The sequence below is a fragment of the Plutella xylostella genome, chromosome 25 (genome assembly GCF_932276165.1).
Source record: "Plutella xylostella chromosome 25, ilPluXylo3.1, whole genome shotgun sequence".
NCBI lineage: Eukaryota > Metazoa > Arthropoda > Insecta > Lepidoptera > Plutellidae > Plutella > Plutella xylostella.
In genome coordinates this window covers 4,904,876-4,926,051 of record NC_064005.1, presented here as the reverse complement: position 1 = coordinate 4,926,051, position 21,176 = coordinate 4,904,876, and the positions used below count along the sequence as shown (strand labels likewise).

Genomic DNA, 21,176 nt, shown 5'->3' with positions numbered 1-21,176 from the left:
CGAGATATTGACACTTTTATAAATTTGCTGAAAATCGACACCTTGGATCAGTTTTTTGCGGGCCGCCGGTACAAAAATCCATTTTGTCAGAATTTGTTTGGTGTTGAATCACCCTGTATAGCCCTGCTATTGATCGCAGTCAAAAAAAATATCGAGTAATGCTGTATGTTTAAAAAAAACACGGTTTTCAAAGTCATAAAAGGTAATCGTATTTTTTTATAAACAACTTTGACTCAACATTCTGTAAAAAAATATACCACGCAAACCTGGCACCTTATTTGAAAAGATTGCTCATTTAATGCAGTTTCCAAAATGGTATAAAACGTTGCTATTGTTTCAATTAACAAAAAAGTTATTCCTATTTTAGTACAAAACGACCTCGATGTAAAATTGTTTGAAGGAATTTTGGACGTAGTTACGCAGAAAGGCCTCAATCCACAACTTCGTCAAAATTGAGTTATATACTAGAACATGCTATTTAATGTAGGGTCTACCTGTCAAGAAAACAAACACAGTAAAAAACCAACTACAACATACTTTTTTGATGTGGGGGACCAACCCACATTGTATGAAACACACATTTTTTTGTTTCACATAAAGGACTCAAACTGTTTGAGTACTTTTACAGAAACGCATTTCCTATGAAACCATGAAAAATTTAGTTTTTCATAAAAGACTCAAGCGCTCTGAGTCGTTTTAGAGAAATACGTATTCATTAAAAAAAGACAATTTGTTTTTAGCAGAAAGGACTCAACCCGTCTGAGTCGTTTTAGAGAAATACTTATTCATTGAAAAAAGACAATTTGTATTTAGCAGAAAGGACTCAAACTGTCTTGAGTCGTTTTAGCGAAATAATTATTGATTGAAAGAAGTCAATTTGTATTTAGCAGAAAGGACTCAAACTGTCTGAGTTGTTTCATAGAATATAAGTTTTTAATAAAACAGTTCAAATTTTATTTGGCAGAAAGGATTCAAACTGTTTTTGTTCCGTCTCTTGGCCACTATTCTGTCCCCGCATTTTTCCACCTTACGTCCCCCCACGAGCCAAGTATCCTGTCACTCCCATTTCAGTTCGGCGACCCGCATACCGTCGTTGAACAATTTCCTCTTTTGACGGATAACCACGTTGTGAATACGTCTAAGCGAAATATTTAACATGGCTCGCTCTATAGCTCTTTGTGGAACTCTGATTCGGTGCACAGTTTCGTTGGTCATCGTCTATGTATCGGCACCGTATGTTAGTGTGGGCAAGTCACATTAGCAATTAACAATGCATAAGCAGCGTCGCTCGACTCTCAAACATCTATCAGATTCATACAAGTTATGCCCGATTTGATAAGCGAGCGACGATGCCTAAGGATTGTTAATGGCTAATTTTCGGTGGTGGTAACTCCAAAGGAATGTCACAAGGTGACTTGGTTCTCACACGACTGTCAGACCGCGAACCAAATCGACCACATTTTGATTATTCGAAAATGAAGACATTCACTTCTAGATGTTAGAAATACTTAAGAAGGGTTGCTAAAGTCAAGAGTGATCACCACTTAGTCGTTGGAAAAATCTGCTTGACGATAGTGGGAGCTCAGAAGCAGGCCACAAGATCTGCCAAAGATGTCGCTGTAAATAAGCTGCAGGACCCAGAAGTCAGAAGATAACTTAGTATCCAGACGCACAACAAATACCATCAACCTACTAAGTGTGGGCGACGCGCCTCAATCAAAGATAACTGCACTGGCATTAAAGACATGTTTTATGAAAATTGCGAAGAAATAATAAGGCACAAGGAACACTTAAAGAAAGAATGGATGTCTAAAGGAACATGGCATATGATCAACTCTCCAAGGAAGACTTAACATCGAACTAGACTACCATTCTAAAGAAGCACCAGTTGCGTACGAGTATTTTCTTTGTGAACAAAATATCAAACGTAATTTAAAAAAGGACCAACGCTGTTAGTCTGATTCTATATCTTGGAGAAAACAAACAGCGGCTGCCATGAAGGATCTATAGAAAGAATCAAATAAACTTTGCAACAAACCCCAGGATATCTCCTTGTTACTATGGAAGACCGACTTGTAAGATGGTATGACCACATTGCCGAAGTTTTTAAAGATCTAAACCAGTCTGCATCTGAGGATTTGGATGCAGATTCAATAAACCAGGAGCATCTTGTATATCCAGATCTTGATGTATGTCAAGAAGCGTAATCGTAATCATTATGATTATAATAAAATCGATAGCAGTCGTTAAGCCTACTCAGAGACCTTCGGGCGGCTTGAAAACATCTGACAGTCTGGTTGCCCGTCAACTCTGTCATCACAAGCTTGCTTGTGTTGGGGTCCACTAACCCACACTGGGACAGAGTAGTGGACTAGGCCTAATCCCTTCCTTCATTGGAAGGAGACCCATGCCCCGGCAGTTTAGATGTGACGGGTCGTGATGATGGTTAATGATTATGAGATTTATAATTATTCTGCATCTTGACATACATTTTAATATCCAACCGCAAAGTAAAGTCGAAGTGATACGGACCATACGATCGCTGAAATCCCACTTTTCAGCGATCGTATGGTAAGCACAGGGAACGACGGATATCCTACGGAGGCATAAAAAGGAGGATAGTTGCAATATACCGAGGATGATGAAGTGAAATTAGAGTAAAAGAGAATTTTATTTATGTCCAACTTTATGCTTTGTGGTTTGCTTATGTTCATATTGCTTTATCCTGAAAATTATGGGATAAATACGGGTCGTAGACACTTACTAAAAAAGTGGGCTTCCATTTCGTAAAAAAATATATCAAAATCGGTTAAGTTGATCCAGAGTTTTGCTCTTGGGAACACATTTCCGGTTAGAATTTTATTCATGCCCAACTTTTTTCTATGAGGTTTGCTTTCCGTCAAAATGCTTTATCCTGAAAATTATGGGATACAAACGGGTCGTAGATACTCACTAAAAACGTAGGCTTCTATTTTGTAAAAAAAATATCAAAATCGGTTAAGTTGATCCAGAGTTTTGCGCTTGGGAATACAGTTCCGGTTAGATTTTTATATAGATGTAAAATGTTGTTTCCGATTACATTTCAATATAAATTATTTAATAATAGGTTTACTTTTGATATATAATTTTTATTTTGTGTAAAAAAGTAATGTCTTGTGTCTACAATATAAATATTTTACTTTTAAAAACCATATTGTTATTTAAAAAAATATTTTATAAAAATAAATATTTGGTTGGATCCTTTCTGCGAAACGTTGAATTTCCCTGCTTGCATAGAAAAAGCAATTTAGGAGAAAGGATCCAAGTGCACATTTTCATTAATAACTCAATAAATATTCGTTATACCTACACCATGATTTGCAATAGTAAAATAACAATAAATATGCATAATTTAAGATAATTTCCACATATAAGAGGCTTTTCATTGCTGAAGAATACCGATTAGAACTTTAAACGTCTATATCTCAGAACTAGGTTTGTGTGGGTTGAGTCCTTTCTGCGTAACTACGTCCATTTATCTGACTGAATTTATTAAGGGTAAGTCATGTTGGAATGAGTAAAAGTAAAATAGGTGGTGTGGCCGGGAGTGGGAAAAGAGACAACGTTGTCACAGTTAATAAAAAAACGCATTTTGAGTATCTTTCTCGAAAAATTAATTGAAACAATAGCAACGTTTCATACCATTTTGGAAACTGCATTAAATGAGCAATCTTTTCAAATAAGGTGCCAGGTTTGCGTGGTATATTTTTTTTACAGAATGTTGAGTCAAAGTTGTTTATAAAAAAATACGATTACCTTTTATGACTTTGAAAACCGTGTTTTTTTTAAACATACAGCATTACTCGATATTTTTTTTGACTGCGATCAATAGCAGGGCTATACAGGATGATGCAACACCAAACAAATTCTAACTTTTTGTACCGGCGGCACCCAAAAAACTGATCCAAAGTGTCGATTTTCAGCAAATTTATAAAAGTGTCAATATCTCGAAAATTATCGAGTTTTTACTAAGGTCATATTGTAATATTCTGGCCTCTCATGAGCTGACCTATCGGCCCTTTAAGGGATGACGTTGACTTTTGGGACACCCTGTATAATTCCTATCTGAAAATAAAAATACTTGTGGCTATAGAGAGCATTTGTTATTAGTTGTGTTGTGCCTAATATTTTCTTTAATTTATTATAAATTTAGTCAAAACCGGGGACATGAGGGTTTTTCCGGCTTGACTTTGTGCGGGGCTGTTCGGTCGTTTATATTATACTACGTGTAAATAGGTAGGTATAAAATAGGTATAAACAATATATTATTATAACATTATGCACATGATGCGATGAGATGACCCTACGCTAAGAGGTTGTTAAGAAATTTGCTAGGCACTATAAAGTGTGGTCCAGTAATCAATGCAAGCGTATACTTTTGAAACATGCAACAATTAGCGGCCACTTGTAAACATTCAAGTCCAAGTCCATTGGCCACACAAAACCTGTTGTGTACTCTATGATTTTACCAAATATATGTTTTGTGCGTAATTATTAAGTAGTTTGATAACCTTTAGTGGTCGGGACGACTTGACTCGTCTGTGATCAGTCGTTCTCCGGCAGTCGCCGAGTTCACATTATTATAATAACTCGTTTTGCTATACTCTTTATATTGTTTATACTAAGTGAGTGAGTGTATGCCACAGCTACAGCCATGAACCGGACACTTGACAGTGTTAAAGCTCTTCTAGTCATACTCTTCAGTGCCATATTATCTACACAATCTGTGCACAGCCGTGAGTCCTTTATTATTATTATTGAGGATACGAGGAAAATGTTTATATTTTTTGTTATGTTATTTATTAACATGATATCAGTATATCATCGGATAGCGGATTTCATAAAGCAGCTACACAAGGATAATAGTGAGAAAAATTGCAAATAGGGTCTTACTCACACCTGGCAAAATATATAAAAAGTCATTTGACTAAGTTTTCTACATGATCTAGACGCATATACTAACTAAATAGCTGACTTACCTAGCTACGATATAGTAATTATGTTCTATATCAAGTTTAACGCTGGTCAGGTGGTATTTAATTAATGGATCATTAAGAAGTCATACCAAATTGGTACAAATTAAACGAAAGCATTAAGTACCTACTGACAAAAATAATTATGTGCCAACACTTATTAAATATACTTATAAGTAATCTAAAACGAAATCAAAAGAAATGATTAAGACCTAGCTTTTTGTTTACAAAAACATGGTAGGTAATAATCGCATCATTAAATGCTATGATGCTATAATTAGCAGACGCTTCGTAGCAGCCAAAGGCAGCCGTGACGTAGATTATTTTCCCCCATCCCAGCACTTAGCTAAGCACTGGTTTTCCCCGACAAGCCGTTGGTGCGGGCCGCTTAGACCACTATTTACAGAATATGGTTGTTATCAATTATGTATCATCAATTAAGGACGATCCATTTTTAATGTAATGGCATGTTCATCTTTTTTATCGGCGTTACTTGTCAAGTGCCAAGTTTCATGTAACTTTGTTGGTAAATTCTGAGGGCTCAGTTTCTCATCCCATAAGTCCTAGCTACGCTACGCTAGAAGTAATAAAATATTCACCTACTTTTCATTTAGATTAAAATAAGCTACTGTCTAAATACTACTGGCTGGTACTTACTAGTTATTATTCTGTGCTACTGGCTCTGAAAAACACGGTGACGGGAAAGCGTGAACTCCTAAAACATAGTTGAGAATAATTGCTGGTATGATGACTTCCTCACACCTTTAAAGGGTGGAGGTGTACTAGGCAGCTAGCCTGCGATGATGTGAAAGGAATCCGTTTCCACCAGTAGGTAATATGTGAAAGGCGGACACTTATAGCAACGCTGCATAGCACATATCATATTGATAGCCACCCTAAACTCCCTATGTACTGAGACGACGATTCCTATCCACCACCGATGTGATCTGAGATGCGTTTAATATCCACCTTGAACCCCACAATCCTCTGTCCAGAACAATGCAAGGGCGGCGTGCAGTGCCTCCCTCTGGCGTCGTGCAGCGAGCTGTACCGGCAGCTGCAGCAGGGCAACTCCCCGCAGCTGACCACCCTGCTGCGCCGGCTGCACTGCGGCTTCGAGAACTACAACAGCCCTAAGGTATGTAAGCCATAGAACAACGTGGATTCGGTGAACCTACTCAATGATACGAATTCATCGAATAACAATAGGAAGACCGAATGGGGGTCAATTTTCTATTTATCTATCATTTCGGGTATTTCTAACTTAGGCCAGGCGTTGACTGACGGAACATATATGCAATAAGGTATAATAGTAAGCTAAAAGACTTATCTGGTCATACTTAACAACTTTTGTTCGTGGTCACTCTGAACGACTTCCACCCAAAAAAACACAACAATCTTCTAAATACCCAAACCATACATTCCAGGTCTGCTGTCCGCCAGAATACTTAATCAGCGGGGCAGACTCTCGCATCAGCGGCAGCGAGGGCGCGGGCGGTGGTTTCGCCCAGAACGCGCCCTTCTCGCCCAGCTCGTCCTACCCGGAGCCCAGCGGGCAGGGCGCGGCGGACCCCACCTCGCTGCTGCCCAGCACCCGGGTGTGCGGGATACAGAACAACGATAGGATTGTCGGAGGCAAGACGGCTGAGATCGATGAGCACCCTTGGATGGCGCTGCTGCGATATGACAAACGTAAGGCGGTTTTTATGATCTTGCTATTTAAAGCTAGAGGCGGGGGTTTGTTAACATGGGATCTAAAGATAATATCCGTAAGTAATTAAGTACACATAGTGTGTACTTAACTTAGATAATAATTAAGGTTAGTATACCTACATAATTCCCGCTAAAATTATAATTATGGCTAACCAAGTCATTCATCGCCCGAGCAAAGAAATGTATTAATTACTAATGATGAGTCCTATCATTAGTAATTGCTAATGAGTCATTCGTTATTATTTCCTCATGTACCTATAGTACTGTGTCCAATTAAATAATTTCAATATGAAAAGTACCTACTTATACCAAGCCAGAATGTAAATCGTCTGTCGTAAAAACAGAGGTGAAAGAGGCGTTTTCTTGTTATCGAAACCAGCCAACAATACAGGGGATTCCCCTGATAGATATTATTTTGTGTTTCCTTATGCATCTCCAAAGGAGCGCCAGAGATGAAAATCATTTAAAACAAAAACTAAACTCTGTTTCAGCTCGCGGCTCCGGCTTCTACTGCGGGGGTGTGCTGATCTCGCAAAGATACGTGCTGACTGCTGCCCACTGCGTCAAGGGGTCTGACCTGCCACCGAACTGGCGGCTGTAAGTTACATATAATATACAGCCAGTCGGCAAATGATCATGTCAATAAACCCTAATCAATCTAGAAATCTCTGGATCATCGAACCTGGACAATTAGCTCGTAATATAGAGGCTGAATAATAAATGCCGAAGACAGATACCTACCTATTTGTGGATTTCCCCATCAAGCAGTACATGATTACGGCCTGTAACGCTTTCGAGAGAATCATATTATTTACTGCATTACTATTTAGTTACAGACAGAGGGAATCTCCTCCCCGAATTCGATGATAGTATTGATGAATAAATCTTCTTTCACGTAGTCACGTGACTCCAAATCCAACCTTTCAAAAAACAAAATCGAATCAACCCTTCCATCCCTCCACCAGATCGCAGGTCCGCCTCGGCGAGTACAACACGTCGAGCGTGATCGACTGCATTCAGGGAGACTGCAACAAGCAACCTGTGGACGTGCCTATCGAGCAGATCATCGCCCACGAGGGCTATAACCCCAGCGACCCGCACCAGCACAATGATATTGCACTGCTGAGGCTGTCTGACAATGTGCCCTTCTCTGGTGAGTGAGCGAGAGAGCAATAAATTGTGTTCCCCCTCTGCTGAGACATTGAGCGTGCGATATTCTGCAACAAGTAATCTTAGGTAGCTCATCAAACGCATCCACGAGGGCTATAGCCCCAGCGCGTCGCGACCCGCACCCGCATAATGACCTCGCACTGCTCAGGCTGTCTCATAATGTACCCTTTTCTGGTGAATGAGCGAGAGGGATAGTTTCTCGACGCTCTCATCTGCTAAGAGATTTCATCCAGAGAATCCAATCATGGAAATAAATGTATTTATATCAATGAAATAGAAAATTAAATCTATTTTTTTCGTTTGATTTCAGATTTTGTTAAACCGATTTGTCTCCCACTGAGCCCCACCCTGCAGCGCAGTGACTTCAACGGCTACACAATGGAGGTAGCTGGTTGGGGAAAAACAGAATCACGTAATTAATATTTATAATACTTGTATCATTAGGTACTTAAGTATTTGTCCCTATTTAGTTGTGATAGCAAAAGCAATCCACGTAAAAAAAAAAACAGGTGAAGGAAAGGATACATTTTAATGATAAATGACTCACCCCTAAATATGTTCTGCAGGCTCGGAGTCCGACGTGAAGCTGAAAGTGCGCGTGCCGGTAGTCACACGAGCGGAGTGCTCGCGAGTCTACAAGCGGGCCGACCGGCTCATCGGCCCCACGCAGCTGTGCGCCGGCGGCGAGTCGGGCCAGGACTCCTGCCGGGGTGACTCCGGCGGCGCCCTCATGGGCTGGACCCCCTCGGCCGAGAACTGGCTGGTGGCCGGCATCGTGTCCTACGGGCCCTCGCCCTGCGGCACGCCCGGCTGGCCCGGCGTCTACACGCGCGTCGGCGCCTACGTCGACTGGATCCTCTCCAGGATGCAACCCTGATCAGACTGACAAGCCATTTAGATCTTAAGTCCATTGTGTACCGCTGCGAGCTGTAATGTGGGAAGCGATAGTGTTTTGTTTTTGACTCCAACATTATAGACCTCAGTGCTTATGAAAATAAAAATATGCCATATTTAAAGCAGTTTTTCTATGTTCGATTAACAAATAAAACTGTTGTGATGATACCTTTACTTTAATTTATTAGTATTTAAGCAGCATTAGGAGTCCACGAAATGAGCCTAGTATAGAATAATGAATCCGTAGGCGTAGGTATCAACTGTATAATGAACACATATACCTAGGATCACCCTGGGCAGTGAGCGATTGACAACTGCTCTGACGTAGGTACTTATTACTTCCATGGCTCTGACTGATTATGTAACCACAATGATGAACTCTTGTTCAACTCCAGTGTTTTTCATCGACACGCCAGTAAAAAGATGATCAAATAAGTACCTAATAATCTTCCAGAAACCTCTATCATAGTCAACGAGGCCCAAGAGAAAGGGAAGTCGCGGCCATAGCTCAACTTGCTGGGCACCGACAAAGAAGGATGGAAGGGCCTGGAGTCAGCCCCAAACTCCTCGGAGTAGCGAGAGTGAAGAAGAACCTCTATCTCTAGCAGTATATTAGGTGTAGTTGATACGTCACTCGAGGCTTCTTTATTTTATGATGATCCTGAATACTTAAACGCCTTTTTATTGCTGGCCTGTGGGTCAAGTTAGAAAACCTGCTTTAGGAATGTTTGTAAGGTTAAGGTACCCGATTTCCCCAAGAGCAGATTCCGACACACATACACACGCATTTATTTATGCAGAGGTAGGTAATATACAATGTTTGTGCATTTTGCAACATCGGAACCTGCGACCAAACACGTTATTTTAATATTTCCCGATCGAAATATGAATCTTTAATGAAAGATTTATAAAACAGAGGGATTGAAACAGTTTAGCGAGTATTTATGATAATATCTACCCGGTGTTCCAACGGAATTTCCTTAAATTAATCTTTACCTAGATAAAACAGGAAAATGTGCAAATAATTATTTTCTTGATCTTTCGTCTGGTCTTTGTAACATATGAATGATATAATATACCATCGCGATAAAAACTACACAATACCTTTCATATCTTCAAACCCCTTCATAATATGTGTTTAGTACTTACCTACATAGAAACAGGAAGTGTGAAAACCAAAAGGGCCAAATCTTTTGAATCGGCTACAGCAACCGCTACATGGGTTCGTTATCGACGTTGATAAACCCGTTTCGTGTGCGTTTTACACAGCGCTGTATTTATGGCGATTCGCGATATAGTAACGTTTACTTACGTCGATAACGAGCCCGTGTAGCAGCAGCAGGCCGGCTGCTGACCATTTTCCAGATGATCGATCGACTTGTCACTTGTCACGGCTGCGGGAAGGCAGTAAAGTATTTAAAGGGAATCCTTTCTATATGTCCAATAGCCCAACAAAGGGCGATAGATAGCTGGCTGATAACGGTGATTGGTAATAGGTACCTAGCTGATGTTTAGAAGATCATACAACAAATCCACAATGTTGTAGAGATAATAAATGACTATTGTGCATATCAACAAGTCAGAAATTTTAAAAGCCTGAATTTTTTTATTGTGACTCCAGTTGGTCAAGCAGCATCATGAAGGAGGAGACTCTGATAAGCGACATGACGGTGACGGGACTAGCTTCTCAAATCCCAGCAAAGGAAAAAAAAGCTAAATTCGTATAGATATAACCAGATATGTCGTGCAAAATAACTAGTTATCGGCGCAACGTAAACCCAGTCGGTTGACCTTAGGCATTTTATTGAGCGGTGTCCACCGCGACAAACGTATGTAGAAGTCACGAAAAGTTTCAACCATAGGCAAATGAAAAGACACTGTTATTCAGTTATTTAATATATAAGTTATAAGCCTTGTTACTTATAGCTGAAAAGCTAACTTTTCACGATGATTTTCTTTGTGATTTTAGTTCTACTGCAGGTCTGTGGGATAATCGAAGGTAAGAAGTTTTGTTTACTTTGTAGTACGAGGGTTTGTTTTTGTATTCTTTGATTATATTTACTATACACGGCGCGGTGGTAAGTACCTAACTATAATCCTGAAGGTGCCAGGTGTGGTTCCCTCTGTATAGTTTAGTTCTTATAAAATAATATAGGTAACTATGTAACTTTGAGAGTCTTGACTTTTTACTAAATTATTCATTCTTCTTTTTCTTGTTCATTCCCGCTACTCCTCCGAGGAGTCAGGGTCTGACACCAAGTGCTTTCATGCTTCTCTGTCGGTGGCCAGCAAGTTATTCATTGCAGGTACATATTTTATGCGCCTTACATTTTTGATTTTCCTGTTATAACATATTATTATATTTTTTACATATGCAAATAAGTTCTTGATTGTATCGTTATAATTGCAAGACAATATCAGCGTGCGACTAATTGTATCAAAAAGTACACATTACATATCCACATAACTTCAATCATCTAAGAGATATAGATATTATTCAAATCAAACACATCCCTCAAAGTAAAATTCCTCTACCTCAACTAAGAGTTCTTGAGTGGAGACCATCCAGATACAAACGTAAAACAGGTAGTCGGTAGTTGATGAGCAACCCTAATGTTAGCTCCTTCGTACATATCTATTCCCCCTTATTATAAATGTAAGTAGACTAATGATACTTCTGCTTTAGAACCACTTATAGTCCAGAGATTTCGTACAAATCAGTAGTGTAAAACCGGGTTAGGTGTTCGTGGGATTATATCCAGCAGTATTTTCTGATTACACTAATCCATTTCTTCCAGGAGCTTCCATCCCGGCGGTGCGTTGCCCGCACCCCTGCGTCTCCGTGGAGCAGTGCCCCGAGGCCAACGAGGTGGTGATGAAGAGCGAGAGCCGACGCACGGCGGCGGAGACCAACATGCTGAGGAGGGTCTTCTGCGGCTTCCAGGATGACCAGGTTAAGGTGAGCTGTTCAACTGACGACGCAGACTTAATAACAGACTCTTAATACAGACTTCTTACTCAGACCTTCGCATAACAGGAAGGGAGGGAGGGACAAGGCGTCAGTGTAGGGAAAATCGGAAGGTCTTAGGATGAAGAGAATGGAGTGGCCGGAAAACTAATGGAGTGCCACTGTGGTGTGGATGCCCTCTGCCCGATATAGGGGCATAGCACAATAAGTCAAGTCTCTGTGTGTGTGTCATCAACATTTCTTATATCCATCCATCCAAAGGTTGTCTGGTAAAGACCAGTCCGCTATAAACGATAGGATCGCTAAATTAAGTTGAAATGTAATCTTGTTATTATTCCTTGGTGCACAAACAAAGCGTAGGTACTGTATCAATATATCTATAATTTCCCCTGGTTGCAGGTGTGCTGCGAGATGCTGAAGACGTTCAAGCACCGCAACCTGGCGCTGCTGCCTCAGCACTGCGGCTTCATCGACAAGAACCGCATCGAGGGCGGGCAGGGCGCCAACATCAACGAGTTCCCGTGGATGGCGCTCATCTCCATACGGATGAGTATGTGCTTCTTGTGTTAGTAACTCTGTATTCCTCACCAGTCCCAACGCATCACGTCCCCACTGCTGGGGCACGGGTCTCCTTCCAATGAAGGTTTTAGGCCTATACCACGCTGGCCTAGTGCGGGTTAGCGGACATGCTATGCAAATAGTATGTATTGTTATGGCTTAAAAGCTTGTAATGGGTAAGCCATTTCCACTTAAAGCAACGCTGACGATACACACAGATGACCAACGAAAATTGAACGCAAGGCTATCTATTGTGAATTGTGATGAATGAAGAGAATATAGTTGCAGAAAAACCCAGTTCAAAACAGTTCATAGGTCTGAAGGAAAACACTTAATTATCACCTTATTACATTTATTTACTAGGAGAAATTCCCATTTAGATAAATTGCAATTTCAATGTGTTTCGATAATATTATATCTCTGAATTATGAGATACAAGCGGAGGACGATAAATAATCGCCTCTTAACAAACATTATACAGTGTGGACTTTATCAGTAATCTTTTCGTCGTCAAGTCAGTGCACTGCAATGTCAGCAACTCGAGTTGTCCGACTTTGATAAACAGCCGATACCTTAGTATTGACTGCATGAGGAAGGCCAAGAGCAGAGTCTTGTGGAGCTCTAGCGGCCTATGCCCAGCAATGGACTTACGTGCTGATGATAACGGTACTCAACTGCAATTGGTTGTTCTCGCTGGAGCGCGGGCGCGCAGGGCGATCGGGGGAGAGACGTGCGAGCTCGGCGAGTTCCCTTGGATGGCCCTCATCCAGGTACAAATGAGTAAGTGGCGGTACTGGAGACATTGCTTTATCTTATGCTTGTATTTTATTTATTTATTTATACACTTTATTGTACACATACAAAAGCAACCTTCGACTGGGTGAAAGAAAAATGCCATTAGATCCCTTAACTAATTTGAGTAGGTACAATTATGCTTGTAATGACGGATACAGTAAATTCGTTTTTCCTATCCCGTTTACACAAACATTAAAAACCTACTGAAGCCCCAACAGTGACCAATTAAAATGTATGTAGACTTGTGTCAAGAGTATACCAATCTATCTGCTGATCAAGAACAAATAGCATTACCTAGCTCGATTTCAATTCTAACTCGTCCTCAACCCCGCCTCTCAATCACTTGCAGAAGACGGCAACATCGCCTTCGCGTGCGGCGGCACCGTCATATCGGACCGCTACGTGCTGACGGCCGCCCACTGCGTGCAGACCATGAAGGGGCTTCCCCGCGCCGTGGTGGGGGTCAGGGTCGGGGAGCACGACCTGTCCGGGCCCTACGACTGCCAGGGCGGCGTCGACAACGCGCCGCTTGTGTGCGCGGAGGCTGTGCAGGTAATGTATCATTTGTTTTGTAACCAGAGTGATTGGCCAATGATTGGCCATGGCTGGACACAGACCAATAAGCGTCCCAATAAAATTATTGTCCTCGGCTTTGGACTAGTATTGGCTACCAGTCGAAGGGCCTAGAGAAGGCAAATTGGTAAAGCTAGGGCGAGCGGTTTTTGCCTGATAATGATGATGCATGCGATTTACATGATTGATGAGCGTATTATTATGAATATTAGAAATATCTAATAACTACAAATCGATTTTTTCATTCATACAACAGGATTTCGGATACGAAGAAATAAAAGTTCATGAAAACTACACCAACGACGGCAAAATATGGAGACACGACATCGCCCTGATTAGGCTGAAGAAGAAAGTGAATTTTGAACGTGAGTATTTTATAACGTAGCTATCATCATATCTTAGTTCCTATGACAAAAATAATACGAAAATACGAGGTAATATTCGCAGAGTACCTAAACAGGTCGTCGCTAACGTGCATGGTATTCTGAAAAGGGTACCTAACTCAAGGGGCCATACTGTTACTTAAGAAAAAAAATTCACGAAAAAAAAAATCTTCATATTTGAAAGTCACAACACCGAAATCCATTTCTGTCTATGTTTACGGACAACCAAAATTATAACCGAAATCTTCCACCGCCTTCCAGCCAAGAACGCAAAGCCGATCTGCCTGCCCACCAGCCTGGAGCAGCAGACTCGCGACCTGGACTTCCTCACCGCCACCATCCCCGGCTGGGGGCAGACCGAGACCATGCTCGAGTCCAACGTCCTCATGAAGGCTGACATCCTGGTACATCCGCGCGATGATTGTGCGCTCTTCTATGAGGCGTGAGTGGGTTTTTTTTATTGGGGTGATTGGTTTTTGATTTAAAACCTTACCTTTACTGGATTGGTAGTAGACCCGTGTCCCAGCAGTGGGGATGTGAAGGGTTGGGATGATGAATATGGTGTTTTACTTAAGCAAGTGTCAAGTGCAAGCTTTTTTTTATTGATTGGGAAGATTTGTTTCGAATGTAAAAATGAGGAATCTATGGATGTTGGACTGCGAGGAACGTGGAAGCAAGTACTAACTCCTATTACATAGAGATAATTAGATCGAAATTATGTCATAGGTTGCACCGTTATCAATGAGGATTAGCCCAACAGTGAACTTTGGAAAGGTTATCAATATCATTACTATCACGGAAATACTCAACTCTCAACGAGAACCTAATTAAATTGTAAACAGATAAGTAACTCTAGCCTCCCTTGATTTAGTTTTTTTTACAAAACAACAAAGACGCTAAATAATAAGACGCTAAATAATTATTGGATATCAGACACTGCATCGCCACCGGTAGGTCATGAAATCCTCCTGTAGGTACCAACAATGTAATGGCACGCATGGTCATTTCATGATGTAACGTGCTCATCGTTTGAGGAACTCCATAGAATGTCATTTTGTGCATCGGAGAATCCTCACTTGTCCATACATTACTTACCTGTGTCCCTGTGTGACCCGAATAACCAAAACAAAACCTCTCCAAATTCCAGAAAAAACGTGCCGACCCGTTTCCGCACGAGCACAAGCACCTTTATATGCGCGGGCGTGATCGGCAAGGACTCGTGCCGGCGCGACTCCGGGGGGCCCCTGATGGTGCCGGGAACTCACAGCGGGTTCAACCGCTACATCCAGTACGGGATCGTGTCGTTCGGCCCGTCCGAGTGCGGTGGTGATAGGCCCAGCCTGTATACCGATGTGGTGATGCATATGCCGTGGATATTGGACCATTTGCGACCGTGAAGTTTGCGGTTGAATGCGTGATGTGATGGCAAAGGGATAAGGACTGGATTGTAATCGTATTTTAAAAAGTTTTATTGCGTTATGTTATGTACCTACTTATGTTAGTAGGTAGTGAGGTAGTAAAAGTGTTACTCTTGGACGCATTTAATTGTAGAAAATATTAGAACTGATTATTTATGGCGCTGATTTTAAGCATGTCTATGTATACTGTGAAAAAAATATTTGGGTAAGATTTTAGATATAAAAAAATTATGAAAAAATTAACATTTCATAATAAGCTAGATGTAATTTTTTAACAGATAGTTTAGGTTATAAAGTTAAAGAATCCTTGACATTACAAAGATAAAAAAAACAACAAGAATATGGCATAATCAATAAAGATTTATTTTAAATATTTCTTATATGTATAGTTTTACATAGGTTATACTAATATTACTTCCTCATGACCACTTATCATTTCAGCACTTCATATCACTCTATCAAATCCTTAGGAATCTTTTCTACAATATTCTTCTTTTTGTACTAAAATAAATGTGTTTCTTTTCTTTCTTTCCCTTCTTACTTCGTTCTTTTAAAAGCAATACTTATCTTACTTTCTTTTATGATTGATCTTCTTTAGGTAATTTACTCTATTCATCATTCACATTATGGCTGCGCAATCAATCCATACCATGGACCATTATACAATCCTTTGAGACTTGCAATACGTATTAATTACGAATTATATATGTAAACTGTATACAGTTTATAGCTAGTATACAGCTAGTATATAGTGTATAATATAATTTTACTTAAAACTAGCAACATAAACTTTCTGCCCACACAAATGTGTATAAAATACTGTTGGAACCTTGGCACGCAATTCAAATTAGTTGAATATTTCAAGCCATACCCGAGCGATATGTATTTATGAAGGTATACTCGGTATGACTTAGTTTCCGATTACAATGGTTTTGTATTTTATGAATTTCATCGTTCACATTTGAAATATAACATGGACGACCATTATGCTCCACTATCCACTGTATTTATATAATACTTAATCTATTATATTAATTTGACAATAATTATTTATGTATAAGGGCGCAATAAATAAAAGCTTGTTTTGTACGAGATTCAATGGCATACTTACCAGTAAAGTTATCTAATACGTAAATATAAAAGTAAAACTATTATACAATATAGTGTATAGAAAAAAAAACTCTCATGGAATGTTAAATAATCACCAGTAATTTGGAATATACATTAGTTTTTTTTAATATTTAGTAGTAAAATACTTGGCAAGTTTATCAAAGATGTAGGTAATATTTGAGTTTTAAAAATCCCCGTGATTTCATTGTTTTAAACTTTGTGATAGAGGTATTTTATTTGCGGTTGATCCGAGTTTTTTGTTATATTGTAACACAAGCGTTAGGATGTGGTTACAAACGAGTTTCAGACCGGCTTCACACGACACGACGCATCTTTTTACAAAGATGGTCATTAAATTGTTTTTCAAGTATACTAGTTTATTTTTAATCCAATTGTCATTAGGCAATTATTCATCCTCACTTCCTCAAATGTTTACCCGCTATCAATCTCTTAAACTATAGTGGGGCTTTAACAGACTTTCTAACTACAAAAAAATACATCTTGAAAAAAAATTGTGACTCTCAAAATACCTGGAATTAAGATGCTGCTGCAATCTCAACCGGAATGTTACTTTCTGGCACTATGTTTTCCTCCGCCTTTTCTTCAGCATCAGGACTCTCATTGTTGTCAACTACTTCTTCTTGAGGAATGTCCGGGGAGTGTATGCCATTGCTGTCTCCGTTCAGCTGGGGTCCGTTCAGTGTGAGCTCTTCGAGTTTCTGTCCGAAGTCGGCGTCGATCTCGGCCACTCCCTTGATGAGTCGGTGCTGCTCCTCCTCAGACCAGGTCGGGTACCATTCGTTGAACAGCTTGATCTGGAATTAAGATAACAGTAGGTTTATGATAATAGTAGGTAGGCATGTTATGTAATAGGCAGAAGAGCTATATTGTTACTGGGCTGTTGATGGGTGATGCTTTCAAGGTTGCTGCATATGTTCGTATAATGGCGCAGCACTTTACTTAACTATGTAGGTTGTCATTTATCTATCATTGATAGTGTTATGCTTTAAACTTTAAACCAATGAATGTTGTTTGGAACAACTACCTCTTTACCTATGGGTTAGTACCTATGTTTTGTAACCTGTTTTGTGTAGTACGACCATAATGTACCTACTTAGTGCCAATTTCTCCATTCTCGGTTTGAGCATAACCAGGGAGTAGTGGTTAACTTTTGACACATCTGTCATGAATTTTATATGGAGATGACGTTTAATTTATAAATCAATCCCTGTTGGTTAGATAACCGACAATGGAGAAATTGGCACTTAGGGCGGATTCGACCAACGTCGAGTAACTTTTTACTCACGAGTAAAGTACTAGTTACTCGCGAGTAAGCAGATTTTGCATTCTACCAAACCTGAAACCAAGATAAGTAGCTTATCCCAAGAATAAAATGTTATACCGCCAAAATTGAACGTGTAACGAGCTTATCCGAGAGTAATTTTGTAATGGCGGCAGCACATCAGCTGATTAGAAAACCGTCATAATGACATATAAACACATCTGTCAAAACATAAACAAAAGTACGTTTAAAGGCAAAGTCTCCGAATAACAACAGCGAATAAAATATTAAAACATAAACAATTTCATACTTTTATAATCCATTCAAACTAAGTTGGCATGTCATTTCTATTGCATGCTTTGAAACGCAGCTATTTTTATTTTAGTTGCATTACAGTTTCGTTCCTCGTTCATTCAATTTAATCATGGTATAACTTGGTAGAATGCAAATGTACTTATCCTGGATATTTACTCGCGTATAAATTTTATTCCGGTATAGTTATTCTCGTGTAACGTGATGTTTGGACAAATTCACCCTTAATGAAGTTGCATATCAAATTCAATCTATCACTTATATTCTTTAACACTTATCCTAAGGTGGATAGATGTTTATCCAGGTTCGTGTTTTGTTTTACACTTTAACACATCCAATCTAATCATACTCTATGTGTTATAATCACTAAGTTTTTATTAAATCTGTTCCCATCTTATACCCAAGTAAACAGGTTTGCAAATTGAATCTACAATTAATTTAATACATAACGCCTTCAAAACTGACAGAATTATGTAATTTATAAACAGGTTTATTGAATATAATTAGCAAAACCAGATAATGAAAATAATGTTAAGGCAAGTGTAAATAAAGGTAAAATAAGTTATAGAATAGAATGCAATTCTTTACAATAATTAAACAACCTGGATCATTCAATGCAATGCAGTTTGTAAATAAGTAGGTATCTTATGTATTTCCTCATATTATTCTTGGTTGATGATAATTAGTATTAGTCATACACCTGACCAAGCCTAGTTTACTGTCATTAAGAACACAATAGGGCTAACCTTATCTCTATACCATACAGCTGATGACTATATTTTTCTTTGTTGTTGATTTAACCCCTATTCAGCCATTGTATATAATTATTATAATATAAGTATGGATTTAGTTTTAAACGAAAACCAATGAAATAATTTGAGTAGCATTTAAGGGCTAAATTTCATGGGTGTAGGTATCTACATATGCTATGCATAAATAGGCAGGTTGTCCAGAAGTGATTTATAAGATCCAAGACATGTTTATATCAAGGTACCCTGGTACCCAAGGTGTTTAAATAAATAAATCCTACTGCACATATAACAAAATAAAAAGTGGAAAAGTGAAATAGTTTCATCATCATCACTATCAGTCTCTAAATCCTTTACTGCTTGACATTTAAGCCTCTCTCAAGAAGCACCACAACACTCAAGCTTGGCCTCCTTTATAACTGTTTTTAGTGCAGTGACTTAAGAGGATGTTAGTTTCTCCATAACATACCTAGGAAAGTTTTCATCCAAGGTCCATATATCACCGTGAAAAACACTACCATATGCAAAAAAAAAAAACCGGCCAAGTGCGAGTCGGGCTCGCGCACAAAGGGTTCCGTAGCAAATTACAGTTAAATCAACCTATCTCAAAAACTATAAGAGATACTTTGATCAAACCAAAAATCGTTGAAAGAGTTAATTAGCATGCATCACCTCTATTTTTTTTAGAATTTTATACCCCGTAGTTATAAAAATAGAGGGGGGGGGACATACTTTTTACGACTTTGAGAGCTGATATCTCAAAAACCGTTCACTTTAAGAAAAATGTTTTTTAGAAAACTTTATATCATTTTAAAAGACCTTTCCATTGATACCCCACACGGGTATGTACATCGAAAAAAAATATTTCATCCCTCAGTTACATGTATGGGGGGCCCCACCCCCAATTCTTTTTTTTACTATTTAGTGTCATATTTTTGTAGCGGTTCATACAACACATATTCCCATCAAATTTCATCACTGTAGTACTTATAGTTTCCGAGTAAATCGGCTGTGACAGACGGACAGACGGACAGACGGACATGACAAAACTATAAGGGTTCCGTTTTTGCCATTTTGGCTACGGAACCCTCAAAAGGAGCACTAACCCGACACTGGAACAAGCTGGGTTTGTCATTGCAGCTGAGCCTGGCCAGGATGGCGGCCAGCTGGTCGGCGTTGTCCCGGGACGCCGCCGCCAGGATCGGCAGGAAGTCCTCCCGCTGCAGCTCACTGAACTCTCCGAACCACTGCAGGATGTACCGCAGCTGAGCTGCCGACGTCAGACCGGGGGACGACATCCTCCGAGGCACCGGGTGCTGGTGTTGATCACCTACAAAGGATTGAGAATTGATGAATGCTGATATTTACCTTGATTATGTGAAGAGATGGTGCATAGAATGGCATCAGAACAATGCATTAGAAACTATGCAGGGAAAATAATGCCTGAATGTAATTTTTAACTTGAAATTCAGTACTATTCTTTCCAGGTAACAACACAAATCAGAAGGTAGGTAACTCACTTTCTGGCAGACTGCTACTCAGACACACAACGGATTCGACCAACATACTCATAGTTAAAGAATGTAGGCGATAACAAAACCGAGCTATCCGTCGGACAGTTGCAGTGAAACTAACGTTACTTGGCCCGTTGCAGCGCCGATGCCTTTCACCGCACCCACTACGTAAACACAGGCGGAGTCACGTGAATCACCATAGCATAATTTCACCTTTCAACTCCAGTTATATCATTCAGACGCAATAACTTTCTAATCATTACCATTTTTCTGCAATTATTACGAGATGAACCGTAATCAAATCATTTCGATCTACGTACCGTTATGTGCTGCACGCCGCTAAACTGATCCGTAAATCAGCTTACTTGTTTATAAGTTGAAAATGATAGTTATAGGTACTGTAGTGTTATATTTCGCGAGTTTGATTTGATCAAATTACAGGAAAATTCCCAAAATTATTTTATGCACAACAAACAAAATAACAAAAACATGGAACTTTTTTTTGGTCAATTTGATTGGATGAATGATTGGTTATTGGTTGTGGTTTGGATTTTATGACAGTTGACACTGGCAGTGACATTTGAATTTCCGCTAACTTCACACTGATCTTAGTCTGTGGTCGTGGTAAATGCCACCGGAATCTGCCCCCGGAAGTAATGTACCATAGAGTGCGAGCCTAGAATAACTTCCGTAGGATACGGAAATAGGTAAATAGTAGATAGTAG

The 21,176-nt window shown here is 39.6% G+C and overlaps 2 protein-coding genes across 3 annotated transcripts; one reads left to right on the top strand and one right to left on the bottom strand.

Moving 5' to 3' along the window:
* Nucleotides 1-4,534: 4,534 nt before the first annotated feature.
* Nucleotides 4,535-16,964, top strand: LOC119691095 (transmembrane protease serine 9). The gene is made up of 15 exons (XM_038107634.2): nt 4,535-4,775; nt 6,008-6,150; nt 6,440-6,704; nt 7,217-7,322; nt 7,691-7,878; nt 8,206-8,307; nt 8,462-8,770; nt 10,759-10,788; nt 11,588-11,748; nt 12,157-12,307; nt 13,015-13,095; nt 13,460-13,662; nt 13,940-14,048; nt 14,328-14,508; nt 15,214-16,964. Exons 1-15 carry the CDS (start codon nt 4,694-4,696, stop codon nt 15,461-15,463), a joined length of 2,361 nt encoding a protein of 786 aa, XP_037963562.2. The 5' UTR covers nt 4,535-4,693; the 3' UTR covers nt 15,464-16,964.
* LOC119690999 (uncharacterized protein C14orf119) lies at nt 15,825-20,991 on the bottom strand. Of its 2 annotated transcripts, none has more exons than XM_038107186.2 (3): nt 20,772-20,991; nt 20,044-20,267; nt 15,825-17,409 (listed from the first exon to the last, which is right to left on the bottom strand). In XM_038107186.2, exons 2-3 carry the CDS (start codon nt 20,233-20,235, stop codon nt 17,131-17,133), a joined length of 471 nt encoding a protein of 156 aa, XP_037963114.2. In that variant the 5' UTR covers nt 20,236-20,267; nt 20,772-20,991; the 3' UTR covers nt 15,825-17,130. The 2 variants fall into 2 exon arrangements, with proteins under 2 accessions (XP_037963114.2, XP_037963113.2); XM_038107185.2 differs by lacking the exon at nt 20,772-20,991 and adding an exon at nt 20,458-20,699.
* Nucleotides 20,992-21,176: the final 185 nt, after the last annotated feature.

Bases quoted from the DNA above. Each gene is read 5' to 3' on its own strand.
- LOC119691095 (XM_038107634.2), top strand. From the start codon at position 4,694: ATGAACCGGACACTTGACAGTGTTAAAGCTCTTCTAGTCATACTCTTC. The intron at 6,705-7,216 runs GTAAGGCGGTTT...ACTCTGTTTCAG, and splicing joins GCTGCTGCGATATGACAAAC to CTCGCGGCTCCGGCTTCTAC. The intron at 12,308-13,014 runs GTATGTGCTTCT...TTCTCGCTGGAG, and splicing joins GCTCATCTCCATACGGATGA to CGCGGGCGCGCAGGGCGATC.
- LOC119690999 (XM_038107185.2), bottom strand. From the start codon at position 20,509: ATGAGTATGTTGGTCGAATCCGTTGTGTGTCTGAGTAGCAGTCTGCCA. The intron at 20,268-20,457 runs GTGAGTTACCTA...AATCCTTTGTAG, and splicing joins GAGTAGCAGTCTGCCAGAAA to GTGATCAACACCAGCACCCG. The intron at 17,410-20,043 runs GTTAGTGCTCCT...TCTTAATTCCAG, and splicing joins CCAGCTTGTTCCAGTGTCGG to ATCAAGCTGTTCAACGAATG.